The sequence below is a fragment of the Suricata suricatta genome, chromosome 11 (assembly GCF_006229205.1).
Source record: "Suricata suricatta isolate VVHF042 chromosome 11, meerkat_22Aug2017_6uvM2_HiC, whole genome shotgun sequence".
Taxonomy (NCBI): Eukaryota; Metazoa; Chordata; class Mammalia; order Carnivora; family Herpestidae; genus Suricata; species Suricata suricatta.
Genome location: NC_043710.1, coordinates 99,188,243 through 99,200,354, shown reverse-complemented (window position 1 = coordinate 99,200,354; position 12,112 = coordinate 99,188,243). Strand labels below are relative to the sequence as shown.

General features: G+C 41.2%; 1 protein-coding gene across 9 annotated transcripts in view; it reads left to right on the top strand.

Moving 5' to 3' along the window:
* Positions 1 to 12,112, top strand: part of ALKBH8 (alkB homolog 8, tRNA methyltransferase) — a 36,439-nt gene that overhangs the window by 7,875 nt on the left and 16,452 nt on the right. For all 9 annotated transcript variants that reach the window (XM_029957671.1, XM_029957670.1, XM_029957666.1 and 6 more), the window contains exons 3-7: positions 1,504 to 1,741; positions 5,321 to 5,452; positions 6,083 to 6,178; positions 8,934 to 9,038; positions 10,100 to 10,170. In XM_029957671.1, the coding sequence (XP_029813531.1) occupies positions 1,504 to 1,741; positions 5,321 to 5,452; positions 6,083 to 6,178; positions 8,934 to 9,038; positions 10,100 to 10,170 (642 nt within the window). The remainder of the gene's footprint in view (positions 1 to 1,503; positions 1,742 to 5,320; positions 5,453 to 6,082; positions 6,179 to 8,933; positions 9,039 to 10,099; positions 10,171 to 12,112) is intronic.

Genomic DNA, 12,112 nt, shown 5'->3' with positions numbered 1-12,112 from the left:
AGGTTTGAGATATTCTCATTTTGTGTGTATGAAACTAAAATATTCTGATCTCCAGCTTCCTATATGTCAGGGGTCAGCAAAGTATTATCTCCTGGTCAAATCTGGTTTGTAAGCTAAGAATGAATTTTACATTTTTAAAGGATTGTGGAAAAATAAGAGTATGTGACAGACTTACACAACCTGTGAAGCCTAGAATATTTACTGCGTGGCCCTTGTCAGAGAAAGTTTGTTAATGCCTGGTATTAACGATAAAACTGATTATAGTAAGCCATCATTGGTTTCCTTTTCTTCTGCTACCAGGTTTTTAATAGTCATAGATCATAAATTAAAAATGTTAACACTGTTTTGTTTTTGTTTTTTTAAATATTTATTTATTTTGTGAGAGATTGTGTATGGGAGGGGCAGAGGCAGAAGGAGGGAGGGACGGAGAGAGTGAGAGAGAGAGAGAGAGAGAGAGAGAGAGAATCCCAAGCAGGCTCTGCACTGTCATCATAGAGTCTCATGCAGGGCTTGAACTCACAAACTGTGAGTTGATGACTGAGCTGAAACCAAAAATCAGATGCTTAACCTACTGAGCCACCCAGGCACCCTTAGAAGAATGGTTTTTAAGGGATGCTGTGATTTTAAGAGGTGCTGGGCCATAAGCATCACAATAAAGACAGAAAGCTTCTCCCCCCACCCCAGACAAATCCCTGGAATAGTTTAACGCAGGACTGCACCTCATAGGAAATAGGCCTGAAACTTACTAAGGGAAAGATTTTCATTGCAAAATGACTGAATTATTCAGACACAGAGGAAAATTTTCCTGTTTTATCGTCTGTAGAAGCTCTGGTTGATTTTTCTGTCAGCCAGTACCTTTCCTTTCAGGTTTTAGTAAACATTGTAGCGTGGTTATATCCAAATTGTGGATTCTGGAAAATGAGAGAAGTAGGTTTGAAACAACTCCCCCCAGTTACTACCTTAACCTAGTTTTTCAGCTGTTCAGTTTCTTCTTCTGTGAGGTGGGGTTAACACTAAGCACCTTGTCGGCTTGCTGGGAAGCTCATGTTGCCGAGGATTAAGTAGGTAAAAGCACATAGTACAGGGTCTGGCAAAGTAAGTATTATGTGACTCCTCATTCCTTGTCTACCTCCTATTTCTCTTTCAATGTCTTAAACTTATAAACAGTAATAAATGTCATTTAAATTTATATGCATGGCCATCAAAAAAGGAATTTTTGCTGAAAGGGCTCTTTAAAAATCGTATATTATTTGCAACATAGATGTACTTTTTAATCCTCAGTATTTAATAAACTGACTTGCATACTGTGTATGAAATTAGAAAACCAGATAACCACCATAAGGAAACCTCCTTTCCCATCTTAATTACACCTTTGTGGAAATCTTATTTAAAAATAATTTTATTTAAAAATCTTATTTGAAAATAAGTGGGTTGCTACTAATTGCTCCTGTTTGTTTTTGTTTTTGTTTTTGGTGTGTGTGTGCACGCATGTGTGTTTCAAAGAGCCTGGTTGTCGCCAATGGCGGATTGGGGAATGGTGTGAGCAGGAAGCAGCTGCTCCCGGTGTTAGAGAAGTGTGGACCCGTCGACGCCCTCCTGATGCCTCCTAACAAGCCCTACTCGTTCGTGAGATACAGAACTGCAGAAGACTCCCAGAAGGCCTACGTCACCCTCAACGGAAAAGAAATACTGGATGATTTAGGACAGAAGATCCTACTGTACTTGAATTTTGTGGAGAAAGGTATCAGCATCTTTTAAAACATAGTTGTTGCTTTTGGATAAGTTTTCTTTTCACTCCTGTGTGAGGAGGTGTGGTTTTTGTGCACCCAGACAGGACGTCAGTTAAGTGACCCCCCACTTTGTTTTCAACCTTCGCTATGCCCCTTGTTTGTCCAGGCGTGGGGCTAAGTAGCAGAAGGCACGTGAATTACACACGGCCTCCCTTTAAGAGCCTGGGCCTCCCAGCCCAACAGGACGTGTGTCATGTGTGTACCTTACTTTGGAATCCTGCTGCCTGTGTTTTTCAAAATTTGATGTTGAGGATTCAGATGACCAGTTTGGCAGTCTACCCAGAGGCTTTCAGTTTATCACTGTGGAATTAATTGTGATCTAGATGACCGTGTGCCAGACTTGCCATTTATGGAGGCCAGCCTTTAGCCGCCAGACCCTGAAGCTCTATAGGGTCAGCGTCCAGCAGGACTCTCTGGGATGATGGAAATGTTCCTACATCGTAGTGGCGCTGTCCAGTGTGATCGTGGGATTGAGGAGCTGACTTTTTAATTTAGTGTTATTTAAGGTAAATAGTTTAAATAAAAGCTTTACAGGCTGGTTTACAGAACTGCTGGGGAGATTATTATATCTCTTCCCCATTGCCCCACGGAAATAAAATGTACTGAGATGAACTTTGATTTAGACATCTAGTCTCCTATTAAATTCACTTGCCACTTTTTTTTAAAGTTTATTTATTTTGAGGGAGAGACAGAGACAGAGAGAGAGAGAGAGAGAGGGAGAGAGAATCCCAAGCAGGCTTCGTACTGACAGCACAGAGCCCACTGGGGGGTGCGATCTCATGACCTGAGCTGAAACCAAGGGTTGGACACCTATGTGACTGAGCCTCCCAGGTGCCCCTAACTTGCCACCTCTTTAGGCGATGTCATGTTTTGTTCACATATCCTGGGGACTGATAGTTGAGCATAATCTGACCAAATTTATATGTTTGTAAAGTAAGACTCAAAGGAAACTTTTAAAGACTTTTTAAAGATATATCTTAGGAGTTACAATTTTCGGTATCTATATGTGTGTAATTTAAAATCTGACATAAGCTTTACAGTTTTAAAAACATATTATCTCTATATAGTATATGTTTATGATCGGCTTTTGAAAACTGAATGGTTTGTAAGTTTTAATTAGAAAATACTGTCCTTGGGTTTCCCCCTAGTCAGTCCATTGAACACCCTGCAGGAAATTGCACAAAGTGAGTTCTGGAGTGTTCTTTATTTGAAATCCCATGTTAGATCCAGATTTACTTCCAAGACTGTTGTTATTAATGTTTATAACCTTGGAAATAATTCTTTAAAAAACTTTTTTTAAGTTTATTTATTTTGAGAGAGGGTACAAGCAGGGGAGAGGCAGAGAGAGAGAGACCGAGAGAGAGAGAGAGAGAGAAGAGATGACAGAATCCCAAGCAGGCTCCACGCTGTCAGTGTAGAGCCCAATGCAGGGCTCGAACTCAGAGATGGTTAGATCATGATCTAGCCCGAATCAAGAGTTGGGCAGTTAACCGACTGAGCCACTCAGGTGCCCCCACCTTGGAGAGAATTCTTGGTAGAAATGAACAAACAATAGAGCTGCATCACATGTTCTGCTAACCGCTACCAGACGGCCACTGAGTAGCAAATACAGGGGTATTTTAAATCTTTTTTTAAATCTATTTTTAGAAAACTAAGTATGAATTTCTTACATTATAATTTGCCTGTCTTTAAAGATTTTTCCCCAAAGTGTTTCTTACATAATGTAAAGAAATAATATAATGCCTGACGTATAGTAAGTACTTGGTAAATATTTATCAGATGATTTACTACTTGTATTTCTGAAATAATAAGAAAATCTAGTAGATGTAAGGTTTGATAGATGGAGGCAGAGGCGAGAGGACAGAGAGAGACCAAGTTATGGAGCCAAGAAGGCCTTTATTGGAGTCTGCAATCCCCGGGCGAGGTTCCCTGACTCCGGGAGTGGGGAGTCAGGGAAGTCGCGCCTGGTACGGGAAAGCAACGTGTTTTATGGGTGCAAGAGTTCCGGGTTTGAGCTCAGGTGGGCAGATAGCCAAGTAGGGGCATCTTTGGACGGTGACAGGTTCAATTGGCTGTCCACTTCGGTGGGGTGGGGGATGCTGGAATTCCATGGTGAGGCATTCCAGTTTGAGACAGTCCAGATTGAGAGTGGGGGTCGTCGGTCCCTGGCAGTGCCTGGAAGTATTGTCTGACCTGCAATAAAATGGCTGCTGGTGCTTTTCAAATGGCGAGGGTCATTCCAGGTTTCCAGTGTTATGCCCAGATTTTAGTATCATACCCAAAAACCAGAGACCGCCAGGGAGACCGAGTCACCTATGCAAAAGCAAAGGGCTTTATTGCAGGTTTAGGCTCGCCAGGGCCTAAACTCAGGCTCACAGACTTTACCAGCACAGTGGATCTATGCGGAGAGCCCCGAACAAAGGCGGGGTGGGGCCTTTATGGCCTTGGGAAGGGGGAGTTACAGGAGATTGTGACACAGGTATAGTGATCCAATCATTATTATACAATGTTACTGACAGCAGGTTTAACCATTCACATTGCCTAGAGTGTTCGTTACTTTTGGCGGGACCCAATCACAACATTAAGAGTGTTAACCAATTACAGAGTGGATCCAGGACCCTCACGTAGGGCGTGACTAGCCTTCTAGGCCTGCCCTTAGAAATGTTAAGGGTGTTAGCTGGCCTTTCCTGATTGGGTGTTACAAGGGTGGTCCCTCCTGCCTTGGGCACTGTGTGCCCTTCTATTGTCTCTTGGAGTCAGTTTGATTCAGACCTGCCTGCTCCTTACAGCCGGTGGGCATTGTCAGTGCCCGCAGCGCTCCACAGCGAAGTGGCCGCTCAGTTGCCCTCCCTTGGCAACTCTTACAGTAGACATTTATATTATTATTGTTTTGAATTTTTATATTACGTGATTCAAAGATGAAAACCCTTCAGCAGAAAAGCTTTAGAAACCACGTCTAACATGAACGATGAGATCCCTAACAGTAAATGTGAATTATACTGTTCCCTTTTACCATAAATTCTTTTTTTTCCTTTCACACTTGCATCTATCTTAAAGGATATAAGGACTTAAATTATTTTAATATATATCAAATAATTCTTCATACAATATTTTTATTTCTTTAGAATAAGTTGTTGTTTTATCTTTTTCTGGTACTTGACCGTAGTTAGTATCAAGAAGAACCTAAGGGCCAAAATGAGCATTTAAATTTGTTTTCAATATTTAGAGATAATCTAGCTTTTAAATAGAGGAGCATATTATAGATATTATGAGAAATACTCAATCATGTTCAAATAATATTGAAGTAAATACTGTTGTATTTGCTCTTGGTAACTGTAGTGGATAAAATGTACCATAATTTTTATCTTGGTCTTTATTTTTACATTTTCCTATGTCATCTGCCTGTAGCATTCCTGTTTATGAATATGGGGATTGGGAATTTTAGGATATGATAAATGGCTATGGACAGAATTATTTGTATTTGGAAACTTTAAGTTTTGTATGGACTGTTTTGATTTGGTTTCCCACAGCACAATGGAAAGAGGTGGGGCTTCAGGCCCTACCTCCAGGCCTCATGGTAGTAAAAGAAATTATTTCTCCTGAGGATGAGAAAATGCTTTTGGAAAGTATTAACTGGGCAGAAGATACAGATAATCAAAATGGTAAGTAAAACTTCTAAAATGTTTTTTTAAATGTCCCTGCAAAATGCCATATTACTGCTCCTTCTTTCCTCCTCCTCCTTTGCTTTATTAAAACTTCTAATATTTCCTCAAAATTATTGAAAGTAGCTTAGACCTAATATTAGGCAAGTCATACCAATAATTCTTAGGAGCATTAATCATAAAGTAACATAGCTATCAATTTTAAGCTCCAAACTAATTAATATTTATTAGCTAACACTGTAGTGCTAACTTGGACAAGCCCTTTCACATATATTATCTTATTTGACCTCCCCCCAGGCACATTTCAGGTGAGGAATCACCACCACAATGCAGTGAGAGCTGCCTGCAGATTCTTGCAAATTAGTTACCCTGACTCCTTCCAGATCTTTAATGGTCTTGTGATTGGCAGTGTCTCTATTTAACTCTTTCAAGTTGACTAGGGTGAAACCTGTAAAAGGGTTTACGGATAACCTAGCAGAGGTGAGGTAGAGTGGTTAATTTTACTAACAATTTAGCGGTTAACAAAAACTACCATTACTAAGGGAGTCCTGACATACTGTTTGGCTTTGAATATACAAAGAAATGCAGTTCTTTTTCTCTCAAATAGTTTACTTTCTTCTCTTCATATAGTTCAAAAATCCCTGAAGCACAGAAGAGTGAAGCACTTCGGTTATGAGTTCCGCTATGAGAACAACAATGTAGATAGAGGCAGGCCGTTACCTGGCGGTAAGTGACTGAGAGCCGGTGGCAAGTGCGGAGTCAGAAGAGAAAGATTTAATCTATTGGAAGGATGTCGTAGTACGTTTCATTGGTCATTTCTGGGTAAATAACCGGTTAAATTTAAAACATCTAAATTATGTATGGAGTGCAGTTTTGTTACGCAAACTGGATACATGCAGCTAAGGCTGAAATTCCTCTTGAACACACACCATCCTCACTCGCACACTTCTCGGTAGTAGTACTGTTAACGGGTTAGTACATTTTATTCTAGTCCTGTAACAAATGAATTCACATCCCAGGAGAGATACCTGTAAACGTATGTAGTTGTTAGCATGTAGTACTTACTGTAGTGTGTGTTGTATGTGTATGTGTGAACACACGTGTGTGCTTCCAGCTTGCTCTTCTCCCTTCGTTAAATGTCTTGGGCATCTGATGCAGCTCTTCAGTTTTATTCCGTGTTCGCCAGTGGCTTGTCAGGGAGTTCCCTGCTGGTAGACACCGAGGCTGGTGCTAGGTGTTAGGTGTGAGGAGGTGAGTGTCCTCGGGCGCAGACCGCGTTTGCAAGCCCGGAGGAGTAGAACTGTTAGGTCAAAGTTGTGTTCATTTAGGAATGTTAGTACATACTGAACAACTGCCCCCCAAAAGAGCTGTATTGATGTGTTCTTCCCAAGGGTGAACCCCACCCCACCACAACATGTGACACTGTAAAACTTTTAACTTCCTGTTATTTCTGACTCCAGTGAAGGTAAGTTAGTTCTACTTTGAAAGTTGTGTTTTGTTTTTGTTTTTCAAATTGTTTTTAAAGTAATCTCTGTACCTGACGTGAGGCTTGAGCTCAAAACCCTGAGATCAAGTCTCATGCTCTACCAGCTGAACCAGCCAGGCACCTTGAAAACTGTGTTTTCGGGAGGCATCACAATCCCAGACTTTAGCCTCTACTACTAAGCTGTCATCATCAAGACAGTATGGTATCAGCACAAAAACAGACACATAGATCAGTGGAATAGAATACAGAGCCCAGAACTGGGCCCACAAATGTACGGCCAATTAATCTTTGACAAAGCAGGAAAGAGTATCCAATGGAAAAACGACAGCCTCTTAACAGGTGGTGCTGGGAGAACTGGACAGCAACATGCAGAAGAATGAAACCAGACCACTTTCTTACCCCATACACAAGAATAAACTCAAAATGGCTGAAGGACCTGAATGTGAGACAGGAAACCATCCAAACCCTCGAGGAGAAAGCAGGAAACAGCCTCCTTGACCTCAACCCCAGCAATTTCCTACTCGACACATCCCCAAAGGCAAGGGAAATGAAAGCAAAACCGAACTCTTGGGACCGTGTCAAGATAAAAAGCTGCACTGCAAAGGAAACAATCAAGAAAACTCATAGGCAACCTATGGAATGGGAAAAGATAGTTGCAAATGGCATATCGGATAAAGGGCTAGTATCCAAAATCTGTGAGGAACTCACCAAACTCCACACCCTAAAACCTAATAATCCAGTGAAGACATGGGCAGAAGACATGAATAGATACTTCTCCAAAGAGGACATCCTGATGGCCAACAGACACATGAAATGAGGCTCAGTGTCCCTCATCATCAGGGAAATACAAATCAAAACCACACTGAGATACCACCTCACACCAGTTAGAGTGGCTAAAATGAACAAATCAAGAGACTCTAGTTGCTGGCAAGAATGTGGAGAAACGGACACCCTCCTACACTGTTGGTGGGAATGTAAACTGGTGCAGCCGCTCTGGAAAACAGTGTGGAGGTTCCTCAAAAAACTACCAATAGAACTCCCCTATAACCCAGCAATAGCACTGCTCGGGATTTACCCAAGGGATACAGAAGTGCTGATGCAAAGGGACACATGTACCCCAGTGTTCATAGCAGCACTGTCAACAATAGCCAAATCATAGAAAGAGCATAAATGTCCATCAACTGATGAATGGATCAAGAAGATGTGGTTTATATGTATATAATGGAATACTACATGACAATGAGAAAGAATGAAATCTGGCCATTCATGGCAACATGGATGAACCTCGAGGGTGTCATACTAAGCAAAATAAGTCAGGCAGAGAAGGACAGATACCATATGTTTTCACTCAGGTCTAACAGGAGAACAGGAGAAACCTAACAGAGGACCATGGGAAGGGGAAGGCAGGGGAAAGAGTTAGGGAAAGGAAGGGAGGCAAATCATGAGAGACTCTTGAATACTGAAAACAAACTGAGGGCTGAGGGGGGAGGGGGGAGGGGATGATGGCATGGACGAGGGCACTTGTGGGGAAGAGCACTGGGTGTTATATGGAAACCAACTTGACAATAAACTATAAAAAACAAAAAAAACTTTTTTAAAGAGAAATGACTTAGAATAAATAAGTTAAATTTAAGTTCAATGTAAAATAAGTGGAATAATTTAAAATAATAAAGAGCAGTCAGGCTAATTTCTAGTATATTATTGTATTATTATATTATAGTTTTATAATTTTATTGCTGTTTTACAAAATACCAAATACCAAAATACCAGAAGTGTTCTTTTGGATATTTTATTAAAATCAGTAAAATAATTTTAGAAGATTCTCAAGAAGGTTTTGCTTTTATTTTGTTTGGCCTTCTGGGTTTATTGTTACATTTGAATCTGACTGCGAAATTAAGCTGTGTGATTTTTCTCACAGTGACTTTATTCTTGAGTTAGTAAAATATGCAAAGTAAATACTTTAATATGTTTTACTTTTATGATTACTGACATCAGGTCTTCCTGACCCTTGTGATAGCATTTTGGAGAAATGGTTGAAAGAAGGTTTCATTACATACAAACCTGACCAGCTGACTGTAAACCAGTATGAGCCTGGACATGGTGAGTGCTGCTTCTTTTAACATTAAGTAGAGTGTATAACTCCCTAAAATCAACGGTATAATTTGTTATCTTAACTAACTCCTCACAGGAATTTGCTTATGTTGGTTACCTGTAAGTCAAGTGTTAATCCCTTGAGGAACTTGCTTCTCAGAGCATAGACACGCGGACTGACGTAGCCCCTATGTGATTTTTGTGATCTCTTTTTTTGTTCGCTCCCTTCTCAACATTTCATTTAGAGACGGGAGATTGTTTCAGACGTAGGAGACAAGTGTGACAGAGGATCTAGAAAATTTACAAATACTTGTATTCTCTCTCTTCTTTCCCCTCTGAGAATGTGAAGACAATTCTAGGATGATACTTCAGTGAAAAATCTTTAGGTCCTGATTTTTTTTGCATTTATTAGTGTTTTCGTTTGATGTTTGTAGTAATGAAATGATCTTAAGGATGTTATTAATGTCAGGCATTGTGGGGTTTGGGGTTTTTTCTTGCGTTTTCACAATAAACGCCTATTTACCTATCAGTCTTTCTGTTGGTCTGTGCCCTCCTTGGGGACAGCGGTGTGTCTTACTTGTCTCATGTACTCTTACCATGTGGCACAGTTCCTCATTCTAAGAGATACTCAGCATAGATGAGAAATTGGTAGAGGAAGCCATATCCTAATTATTGATAGGCTTAGTCCTCACACCTGGCTATCGCTTTTGTTCTGCATCTACTTGGGAATCCAGTGTTCAGGGAAAAATCTGACTTTGGTATTTATCTTTCACACCTTTCTCTTGGGCTGGGATTGGGTGAAGTCCTAGGTCAGCAGTGATGCTCACGTTTTGACTTCCGAATTGAGCGCCAGTTGCACTTCAACTTGAAGTTAAGAAATTTTTAGTTGAGATTTAGTTTGATTGTATTTGGTCCCATTCACCCTAAATGTTTCCTTTTAACTAAAATTATCGTACATTCCCGATGATCACAGTGTTCTCACCATAGTAATGAGAGGCTATATTTAGAGTCATCTTAAATCTGCTAAAAGGAAAAATGAAGTGACGTTGTTGTTTTATTTTCTGTCCCAGGAATTCCTGCTCATATTGACACACATTCTGCTTTTGAGGATGAGATTGTTTCTCTCAGTCTGGGGTCAGAGGTAAACTTTCAAACATTTTTATTAGCTATCTTCAAGTCTATTACCTTATATGATGCATTTACATAGGATTAGTACTTCCGTTTCTTACAGAATGTAAAAATATCGCAGCCTGTTTTTTTCAGGTGTCTGAAGATTTATCCTCAGCTCATCAGCTGCCAGGAAACCCCCTGTAATTTAATTTGATTTTTCACACCTTTCCTGGAGCCTGTGATTACGACCCAGACTGGCCTTACCCGTGTGGCACTGCCATCTAGTGGCAGCAGGCGGTGGCTGCCGGCTGTGCAGAAAGGAAGGAAACGAAACAGAACAAAAATGTGTGTGTCCAGAATTTTGGTGCTTTTTCATGTAGTTTATTAACTGATTTCATCCCTTCAGAACCCCTGAGCAGTACAGGGTAGTGTCCTCACTTTTACAGATGAAGAATAAGAGGCTTATGCTATTCATTGACTTGCTTATATTGCTGCCCTTTCCTCGAGCTGCTAAAGAGGATGTAAAAAGTATGATTTAAAATGATGGGTGCAAACTGCGGATAGAATTTTAGTTAAAAATCAGAATTTTAAGTCCAGAAGAACCCTTAACATCTGAGGTCATCTCATCTAACTAGAGGTTGCTTCAAAATCTGAGCTTGTTCATGGAGGCAAATATTATTGAGTAGGGTTTTTTGTTTTGTTTTGGTGTTATAGATTTATTTTGAGAGAGAGAAGGAAAGAGAGAATCCCAAGCAGGCTCTGGGCTCATGAACCATGAGATCATGACCTGAGCCGAAACCAAGACTCAGACGCTTAGTGGGCTGAGCCACCCAGGCTTTGGCTCGTTAACCTATGCTGGGCTTGTGTGATCTTGTTGATACTGTGACAAGCAGGTTGGTGTCATCTGATGCGATGGAGCTGTTGTATCAACTACATGTGTGAATTTTTTTAAATGCTTTAAAAAATAATGAGGACAGGTAGGAAAAAGAAAGAAGTCTTCTCTGTCTGGCTTATTTTTATCTTACCTCTTCATCCTGGCTTATGGCTCTCGGGGATTAGTAAAGAACATCTTTGTCTTTTCCTCTCAGCTGTGTACCCAGCTGAGAAAGGAGACATAATTGGAGATCAGATCAGCTTTACTACTGAGCAAACCCTAGATCTGTAGCCAAGTGTTAAACTTCCCCTCTGAGTTAGGAGACATGCTGTCCTTGTCCCTGGCACAGCCAGATGCCTGGACACCTTCCTCATAGGGGCAGAGGCTTCCTCTGAAACAGGACTCAGAGGAGCCTGTGTTAGGTTCTGCAAACCAGCGAGATCTGAAAGAGAGGAAAGAGCTCAGCTAGGTATGTGCGGCCCCAGGCCAGCCACTCAGTGGAAGCCAGGCCTTCTCTCCTGGGGAGTCAGAGGTGAGGGAGGGGAGGAAAAGCCTGGTATGTTCCGTACTTTCACTCTGGGGGCCATTCCCTCCCTTCCTGGGGGGATAGGAGTACTGGGAACTGAAAGTTGTAGAGAAGGGAAAACAGGCCCCTTACTGGCGCCGATAATCTGCTGTAATACTCCTCTCCACTTGGTGTCTCTGAAGGCACATAGCTGTTAGCTGCTGGTTTGCACGGTGGGGATCTGGCCAGACCAGGACAGCATGCATGTTACACACTGACAGGAACAGCAGGTTTTCTTGTAAACGAGTTTTTGGGGGGGGGGTGGCGAATCTTTCTAACTTGGGGAAAAATATTCACCTGACAGGTAAATTTGTCATGTTGTTTAAAAAGTTGACTATATTTGGAACCCTTTGTTTCGTATGGAAAATGGCATTGATATCAGCTCTTGCCTGGCTGAAGGATTGTGGTCTAGCGTATGCAGACCGTGTTCTGACTCCGAGCAGTGTGTATGTGTAGAGACTTCTTACTAAGGGGTGCTGCTTCTGGGGCTCCTTCCTGGAAGGTGTGATGAAGAGAAGGTTACAGCCCCATGGG